General features: G+C 34.2%; 1 protein-coding gene across 1 annotated transcript; it reads right to left on the bottom strand.

Moving 5' to 3' along the window:
* Positions 1 to 92: 92 nt before the first annotated feature.
* Positions 93 to 9137, bottom strand: LOC133195471 (centrosomal protein of 83 kDa-like). The gene is made up of 12 exons (XM_061331321.1): positions 9080 to 9137; positions 8383 to 8603; positions 8105 to 8255; positions 6761 to 6985; positions 5514 to 5762; positions 5068 to 5314; positions 4599 to 4743; positions 4143 to 4292; positions 3587 to 3950; positions 3197 to 3297; positions 2759 to 2951; positions 93 to 1175 (listed from the first exon to the last, which is right to left on the bottom strand). The coding sequence occupies exons 2-12, from the start codon at positions 8571 to 8573 to the stop codon at positions 903 to 905; spliced, it is 2289 nt and encodes a 762-aa protein (XP_061187305.1). The 5' UTR covers positions 8574 to 8603; positions 9080 to 9137; the 3' UTR covers positions 93 to 902.
* Positions 9138 to 9819: the final 682 nt, after the last annotated feature.

Raw genomic sequence — 9819 nt, 5'->3', positions numbered from 1 at the left:
CACTGGGCCATTTCATGCATAAAGTGAACCTCTAGTCTTTGAAATTACAACTGCTACATGTATATATAATTCAAAAAGAAGACAGGACTTACTTTATTATTTATCATTTATTTTTTTTTTGTAATAAAATACATCACAAAAAAAAAAATCAGTCTGAACTTTACCTCCATGCACTAGAAGATATTTGTTGCAAGTGGACTGAAAGTTGGAAGTCAGAGAGAATTTATTTACATTTGACATTTAGTCTGTATCAAAAATATGAAATAAGAAAGTTCAGTGATGCACTTTGTACTTCAAAAATATTTCCACTACAGTATAAAACAGCACAACCCTACTTCTCTTTATGTTAATGTAGTTCTAAAGAAACCATTGACCAAAGCACCTGTTCCAGTATTGCTATGCAACTCCACAACAAGGCACATGGAGATTAAAGTCAATATCAATTAACAAAAACATAAATATAATATGTAAATATACAATATAAATACATGTGTAGAGAAAATATCCACTAAGTTTATATATCACAGCTAGAGAAGAGAATTACAGGTTTAGAATGATCAGATAACACCTTCGTTTTACACTAAATCATTGTCCAAGCCAGGCTCCGAGCAGCACTGAAATCAAATCCACGGGGCAATTCCAAATAAAATCTCTGATTAGACTGGTACATGGGAACATTTTATGCATTACACTTGAGGGGGAAAATATGACATTGTGTTCAGTGTGACAGTGTGTAGAAAGCCAGTTTCATTCTGAAAAACTATGAAGGCTTTCTTGTAATGCTGTTGTCTCAGAAAAGCTTTCCTCGGGTATTTGTTCCTTTCTAAAAATTCTTAATACAAGTTGCTATCTGATAAATAGTTAGATGAGTATGATGAAGGATGAATTCCGGCCCACTGTCATCAGCTGGATTTTTCAGAGTCTGCCTTTTCCATACTTTCATCCTCCACAATGACGTCTTTTGTCACGATTTTCTCGTGTTCTATAATGACCTCTGACTCTGTAATTTTTTCCTCGATGACCCTTTCCCCGATTTTCTCGTCTAGTTCTGGGAAGGTCCCCCTGAACGTGCTGGAGGCTATCTCCTGGAGTTCTTCCAGCTGTTTTTGTTGGTTATTGTCCACGCGATCGAGTCTCTGCTTCAGTAGACGAAGGTCTTCCTGGTGTTTTCTCTCCTAAAATTAAATCATTGTATATTTAAACAAACATCTCTCTCAATATCAGCTGGACAAAGTCAACGTTTAATATTCTAAACTTTCAGATGTTAACCATCTACATAATGAGATTCATTTCTTCTGAAATCAGGAAATAACACAACACTGATAAAATAGATAACATTAAAAAACTTGGCCCACAGAAATTCTATTCTGAACCAGGAATCCATTATTTCAAGAGATTTTTATCTTAATAAAATAAATATATCTTTAAGATCAATAGGACAGAAAGGTCACAAACCAGGTATCTGCCTTAAGTACAAGAGGGACAAGCTACAGAATTGTAGCGTTATGGTTTTATATTTTAGTCTTTGACCATAACGCTACAGATCCCATAATGCAAATATGGTGCAATTTACAGCGCAAGATTTTCTGTGCACTTTGGGAATGTACTTCGCCACTTTCCATCATTGATCAATCCGAGACCTTTCAATTTTTCAAAAATGACAATTTTGTAATGATAATGTGAAATATGAGACTGTAATATGATCTGTACATCTGATCTGATAGGTAAGGCTGACATGTGATTCTGATTTACAGGATAGGCAATTTTAGTTTCTGAGAAGAGAAACAAAAGTAGGAAAATATAAACGAAAACGACATCAAAAGCCCCCAAAAATTTAAAGGAATACAACATAAACACATGCAACACAGTACAAGTACAGAACAGACACAGAACAAGATTAATCAATGGTATGGTGGTCTAATAATTAACTAATGATATAACTGTGTAAAAGGTGAATCCATGTACTGATTAATGATTTATAAGTAATTTAGATGTTAGGTACATACTTATCTGTCAAAATGAAGTAATATTTGATGGAATGGATGATAAACGTTGTACATTTACATGTAGCTACCATAATTGTAACTTTGTGAAAATTGATTAATCTCGTTTCTACATTTGATACACCATATGCAGAAAATCCAAAGCTTTTCCAGATAAACTGACAACACCTTCATGCAGCAAGTTTATGATCTTTTTCTGTTTACATGTATATTTAGAGTTGGCACACAAATTCATGGAGAGATTATGAAGGGAGATAAGCCTTGATTTTCTGAGTACAGCTATAATATAGAGCTTCAGTATACTACCTCTAGCTATGATGAAGTCAATTAAAACTAATGCTGAAATAAGGCAGAGAAGACCATAAAAATACGTAAACAATGATACTCCACTAATACTAGCTACAAGTCATTCAACAGGTAACTAAGAGAGATAAACATCTGTTACATAAAACAATATCTAAAGTACATTTTATAAAGAGTGTTAAGTTCTGTGAAATCACTAATTTTCGTGGGGTCAGTTTTTTGGGGTTTGAGGAAATATTATCAGTTTGTGGGGATTTGATTTCATGGTACAAAAAGTGTTGGAGTTGAGGGACATGAATTCATGGGTCTCCTTATCCCATGAAAACCATGCAAATCAAACCACCACGAAAATTAGTAATTTCCCAGTAACACCCACTACATGAGGGGCTTTTATGTTACAGTTATGATGAATTTTCTCTCTATATGTAATTTAATGGTAACCTTTTATGTACCTGTTCTGTAAAGCTGACATTTCCGGGTAGAAATGTGCAATCAACTGGAACTGTGACATTGGCAAAGGACATATCACCAATAGTGACCGGGAATACGCTAGACAACAAGACTTTACGGAACTCATTGTGTCGCCTGTGGAGATCCTTCCATTGTTTCTTAAGTTTGCTGTAAATATCCTGAGGTACGCAGGCTCTGAAATGTCAACATTAACACGTATAGACGTATAGGTACAGAAGAGCTACTTCCTAAAGCACTGGCTTTTGAATTATTTGGTTATCATCAAGTTTAAAATCTGTACTTTTGACAAAGTATTCAGCTACTAAAGAACCTAATAATAATTTTCCGAGAAAAATTTTACTTGCATGTTTTATTTCACTGTATATTGGTCTGTGATCTAAAATATACATGCATGTTTTACAAAAAAAAAAAAGACTTACTGTAACGCCTTTTTCTCCAATTCTATTTCCACATTTTTGGCCTCTAAAATCTCTATTTTGTCTTTTAATCGCTCCACCACATGTGTGCTTTTCTTCTTGTACTAAATAAAGAGATTATATAAATCACATGTAACTGATACAAAATAAATACCTGAAAATGTATGTACAAAGATAATTTTACAGTAAACAATTCAAAATTTTCCACATAAAGATTTATACATTTTATGAAGAATTTACACAATGCCTAGAAATACAATACACATACTTATCTTCAAATGGAAGTATTGAACGTAGACTTTTAATAGTCATAAGGATATGTTTCTTAACCCTTTTCATAGGTGAAAGGAATATGTTTCCTTAATGATGTAAAATTTTGTCCTAGACTCTCACCTTTTTATAAGCTGTGAGGGCCCTCTGGTATTTGCCGTGGAGTTCCTTTAGCTGGCCCTGGAGCTCCTGTAATCTGTGATCGATCTGAGCTTTTTCCTCTGTAAATGCACTCTTCTGTTGCATCAATATAATATCGTGATTGTCCTGAACTTTCTTTAGCTGACCCTTGGTCAACTTAATCTCCTCCCGGAGTAATTCCACCTGATTTCTCAGCCGTAAGTTATCATCTGTCATATCGTGTTCATTTCCCAGGTATGCATTGATTTCAGTCTCCAGTTTTGAGATTTTACTTTTTAAGTCTGAATTTTCACTGCGTTCTCGCTCTATTTGGTTCTGTAGAGAATTCTGATGGTCAATTTTACTCCTACAAATAAGAGAATGTTAATGAATTATAGAGCTCTTCACACCGCTTACATCTATATATAGCATTCAACACTTCCTTTCCTTGACTTACTATGAAGTTCCCTCCCTTTCATGACTTACGTTAAGACTAGAAGTTCCCTCCCTTTCATGACTTATGTTAAGATTATAAGTTCCCTCCCTTTCCATGACTTACTTTAAGACTAGAAGTTCCCTCTCAGCTGTTTCCTTTGCATCGTTTGCTGCTCGGATCCGCTCCTCCATTTTCTCTTTCTCGGCATGTTTGTAAGCTTCCTGGTCAATCTTCCGGCGGTCCATTTCCTGCAGCTTTGTCTCTAATGCCAGTCTGTAAATGTCAAGAGAAATGTTGTAAGAAACAGCTGATAAACTTTTGTCTCATACCGTATATTGTAAGAGGCAACTGATAAACTTTTGTCACACACTGTACATTGTAAGAAGCAGCTGATTTGCTAAGCTAGCTTAATATACTTTGTATTATCATAAGAAATTGGACTGCATATTGTCATTCAGTGCTATATTCCATGTATCATAAACGCAATGGTCTTGTGGTAAATTGGTCAATTAAAAATGATTTCTATTCAATCGACCTGCTATAAATTTACCCCCCTATATCCTGGTCAGTATGACTTACTTTTCACTCTCTACACTGGTCAGTTTTACAAACTCCTCCTCCCTCGCGGCCTGCACTCGCCGGACAGCATCTCTCTCCTTCTCCACCAGAGCTCGAGCTTGCTGGTCAATTGTGTGTTTATTTATCTCTAACTTTGTCTGTAAATCTACAAAATATCATTTTTTTTATTGTCACTTAGATATTCACCAAATGACTTAATCAGCTTCTTTTAACCCTGAATATTTCTCACCACAAACCATTTATATCATTGAGCACTTATGCAAAAATTTTCATCAGTCACAAAAATAAGTAGTCGCAGTAGGATTTCAAACTGGCGAATCCTAAATAAAGAATGCCATGAATAATAGTTGGTTTACAGTAACTCTAAATATAATCCATCATTAATTAAATCAACAGTTCATGTTCATCCTTGTAAATCCTAAGTTACATGTATACTATAACCTTTTAATTAACCCTGAATATAACCTACCATCCACCACATTCAGTAGCTTGTCTCTCTCCCTCTCTAACTCCCCCCGCTGTTTTAACATTTCCATTTTGAGGTTGGTGAGGTCTACTTTATTTTTGTGTGTCAGTTCCTCCAGTTTATTTTTATAGACAGCGTTTTCTTTTTCCAGCTCGTGGATCTGCCCCGTCAGCTTGTTATGAGTGTCACCAGTTAGAGCTAAATCTCGCTGTAACTGGTCAAGCTGTCGACGAAGTGATTCACGCTCAGTCTGAAAAATTATTTAATAAACATATTTCTTTATATACAACAAATGCATACCAAATATCACAAAACATAGGGAAAAAACTCTAAGCCTTAAATCTAGCAAATGAAAGGTGCCTACAGATTTCTCAAATTTGAGAACTGAGTTCTTTTAATGATCCTACATAAATTTATACTGTATAAGATTCAGTACAGGACTGGTTTACCTCGAGGCCTTTGACGGAGGCTGAGAGCTCTGTTATCTGTTTAGCCTGTACACGGGTGATGTTGTCTGTCTCAAAGCCCTGTTTTTCTCTCTGAGCATGTAGCTCCTCCAGTTCTAAGGTTAACGTCTTTAGTTTCAGCAGTAACTGCGCATTCTCCTTCTGTAAGATCCGCACACGCTCCGTGTCCTGACTGCTCTCCTCTCGCACCTTAGTGATGGTTGTCTCCCTTTCTTTACGTAGATTAGTGACCTGTTTGAAGAATTTATAATGTAAATCAAAGAAAAGATCAGCAATTATCATTTCAATATCTGTGGTTTTACTTAAGTATGTCATTTTATTACATTTTCAATAGTGAAATACCGTGATTTATTTACTGAATAAAAGTGATATTCTCTCACAGTGTGAAAGGATACCAAAATGATATTCTCTCACAGTGTGAAAGGAAATCAAAGTAAATAAAAATTAATTTCTGGCCTGTCATAAGATAGAGATATTAACTAAGCATCTTGATAGAGCTAAAACTGCAAATTTCTTCCCAAATATGTTACTAAAATCCATGCTATGTAATGTTTTCAATCACATAACTGCAGCTCTAAGCTATGACGTCTCAACCGCTCAACTATGACGTCAAGCCTATGACACTGTGTTAAGAAAAGACAGAGGCAAAGGGAAAATCAAAGAAAATGTAATAAACAGAAAATTCAATGTTTTGTAGATGAATATGGAATTTATTTCACTCGTGAGACAGGATTTTTTTTTATATTTTGATAATTCACTCCTGCTTCGCACTCGTGAAAATATCAAACAATCCTATCCCACTTGTGAAATAAATTCCATATTCATCTACAAAACATTGAATATCCTCTATATACACTGGAAAATTTTTCTTATGATATGTCAAATTTGAATTGATAGTTTTACTACTCAATTTTTTTTTGTGTTTACCATGTTTTAAAATATGTATGTTTTTTAGCTTTTGGCACATACAAAAAATGAAAATTGTAAAGAACAGAAGTGTTTTCATTTAATTACTTTTTAAAAAATTTTCTTACTAAATACCATATAAATGTTGAACTGAAGAAATGGCGACATACATTTACAAAGTATATTAATTTAATACTATTTTCCCAATCCTATCTATCATTCATACAATAAGATCTTACTAATATATAGATTTAACATTTAAATCTTTGCTGATATGTTTACTTAAATTTGATCGGTTTGTACATGACATCATGATCACTTACCTCTGCCTCAGCACTAAGCTTATATTCCTCTATAATCCGTTGATACTCAGCTTTCTGGGTCTCGTACTCGGACTGTGTGAAGGCCAGCGTGTGTTTTAATTGGTTACACAGCGTACGATACTCCTCCACTTCCTCTTCCTGTTTGTGATAACGTTCCTTGTAAATCTTTGATATTTCCTCCGTTACCTGAGTTCGTATTATTTCTAGACGCTGGGGAGTGAATACCTGGAAATTTATTTCACTTCCATGAATTATTATGTAACAAACTTTACTATATCATTATCAAAGGAACAATATTAATTTAAAATTTTACAAAGTATTATTTTACATGATTACAAAAAAAAATATCTTACACAGTTTACACGGTTTAGAAAATTCATGTACAAATCCTTAAGGGTAAGCAATTTTTTTTTATAACTGTGGAGTTTGGAATCATTATTTCACTGGAGTCCACCTTTCATGGATTTTGCAGGTACCCCATACCTACCAGCTGAAAACCCCAATGAATATTGTGGTCTTTGTATGTTTACTCATGAAATTATTAGGGCTGTCACGGTTCCAAAATTTTTCGGGTCGGGTCAGTTCTGTAAATTTTCGGTTTGGTTTCAGGTTTTTCAGTTCGTTTTTTTACATCTATTTTAAACCTTAATTTCATGAATTTAAAATGAAAAATCTTCATTTGTTACATTAAATTTACATTGAAAACAAATCTTAACCATGCGAACGTCTAGACATCGATGTGTAGAACTACTTGGCCTACTATTAGCCACAACCTGACCATTCCTGCTCATTTTGATAATTATCTAATACTTCCGTGACAAGTATTCTGTCATGGAATGAAGTAGATTTCAGTTGTGATGTTTATTTATCACTGTTATCATCATCATTCCTTTGATTTCGATGCCATTTTTTGTATTGAGCAGACTCTAATATATAAACCAGACCTGAACCGAAATCTGGAAAAATGGAACCGGAACCGAACCGAACAACTTGGACCGCGGTTCTCGGTTATTTCGGGTACTTGTGACAGCCCTAGAAATTATGTCCCTATTAATTTGTAAATTATTAGAAATCCCAAAAACTGCTCTGAATTACTGTAAACCTATTCACATTTGCACCTTGAGTTCTTTTTTTTTTTTGGGGGGGGGGGGCTCTTTGTCATTTGAAATCCATCTGCAACAATTAATTTTTGCAACTGAGAAGATATTCTTACAAAAACAAAATAAAAAGTAATGGCTTGAAGGTGAGAATTATTCGCAAGTAAAAGAAGAGTACAGATATTTCTCACATGCAAATAGTTGGTTTACAGTAAATGACAGAGAAATGGCCAACAATTACACTTACACTACTTCGGATTTCCTCCATTTGAGCGCTCTTCTCGCCGAGTTCCCTTCGAGTCTGTTCGTACATTGTCTTGTACTTTTCCTGTACAATCTTACTCTCTTCCACCGTCCTTTTAATCTCTTCCTCCAATTGTGCATATTCATCTTGCAACCTAAAATTCAGTGATCATAGCATTCAAAACTTACTCTTTACCTTATAATTTGCACATTTACATAAATAACATTATTTTATTTTTATTTGTTCTGAATAAAATCTGGGATAAAATAAACAATAACTACCGTTTGTGCTCTTCTTTTAACTGCTCATAGTTGGTTTTGTGCATCTGGCTTCTCATCCGTTCATCAGCGAGCAGTTTCTGGAGCTCGGTTTCTGATGTAAGCTGAGGTAGAGATGAGGCCAGATTTGGGACAATGGGTGGCAAGCCAGTGACATTATGGCCAGACCCCCCTAACAAGCTTGTGCTGGCCATCTTCGGACTGGCAATATCTTGTATTAAATCCTTAAGGAGTGATAAAAAAGAGAGTGAATATTAGACACTTAAGTTTGAATCTTTAAATTTTGACAATCGAATCCTATATTTACTCTGAACTCAACACAAATACTCTACAGTATGATAAAGGGGGGGGGGGGGTTAGATTCTTTGTTAATTACGAACAAACTAGAAAAATTGATTTTTTTTTTTTGTTTTTTTTTTTTGCAAATAATAGTATTAATGTACATTCTGTAGATAATCCTTAACAAAAGATTTCAAATCTGATACTATCTAATGAGTGATAATATATTTACTGAACACTGTCAGTGTCATCCAAAGCAAGTTTAGACACATTTCCCGGCTTCATGCAAACCTTTAAAATCGTACGCGGTTGCAAGATGCAGAATATTCATACAGAATAGTGCAGTACAAAATTTTAAAATAAAAGGAATTATTCATAGACAAGGAAATAATTCAAGCAAAGTATCAGGCAGCTAGTTTACCGTCTCTCACATCTTTCTCAGTTTCTGTTCGAAATCACAACAAATACTAACGCATGCGCATAAATAATATATATTCTAATATCTAAACCATTCAAGGAATATCTTCCGGTGTGGTCAGTGAAGAATATTACTAGTTTTGGTAAATAAAAATACTCCTACCTTGCTTTCTATGCTGTATATTTCATTCATTCTTATTTTTTTATTTTCGTTTGAATAACTTATTTCTTGTCTTTTTCTTTTGATAATGTCCATTCTCTCACTCAAAATGTAATCGCATTTTAATCCAATTATTAAATTCTTCCTTTTAAATAACTCCTGTTGCTATTAGACATGTGCGGTCGTGACTTGGTTGTCTTAATTAAGCAGCAAGAACGAAATTCATTATAATTGCTTTCATTAACGTTTTAATTATTCGGTTATAATTAAAACAACTACAGGTGTTGTAAAAATAATGATGCGGACGCACCTTTTCTTTTCATTAATTAATGAATTGAACAAAATAACAACGTTAGAAATTATAATTTTCTAAAGTAAAATTGTTTTGTAGGTGCATTTACAATACCAGTGTAGTACAAGACCTGAGACTGGAAGTTTGAAATACTGATTAATTAAATTACAAAAATCTTGATTGATCAAATAAGCTAAATCTTTACACAGTTTTTGCAATAAAATAAATTATTCACAATTTCTAAGGCTGGGTGACACAGTAGCCGAGCCTCCTTTGAAGTCTCTGTCATCTT

This window comes from Saccostrea echinata, unplaced genomic scaffold (assembly GCF_033153115.1).
Source record: "Saccostrea echinata isolate AGI-Se365-2 ecotype Australia unplaced genomic scaffold, CSIRO_AGI_Sech_v1 ptg000029l, whole genome shotgun sequence".
In the NCBI taxonomy this organism is placed as follows: Eukaryota; Metazoa; Mollusca; class Bivalvia; order Ostreida; family Ostreidae; genus Saccostrea; species Saccostrea echinata.
The sequence above is the reverse complement of the archived record's forward strand: the minus strand, read 5'-3'. Positions and strand labels throughout refer to the sequence as shown.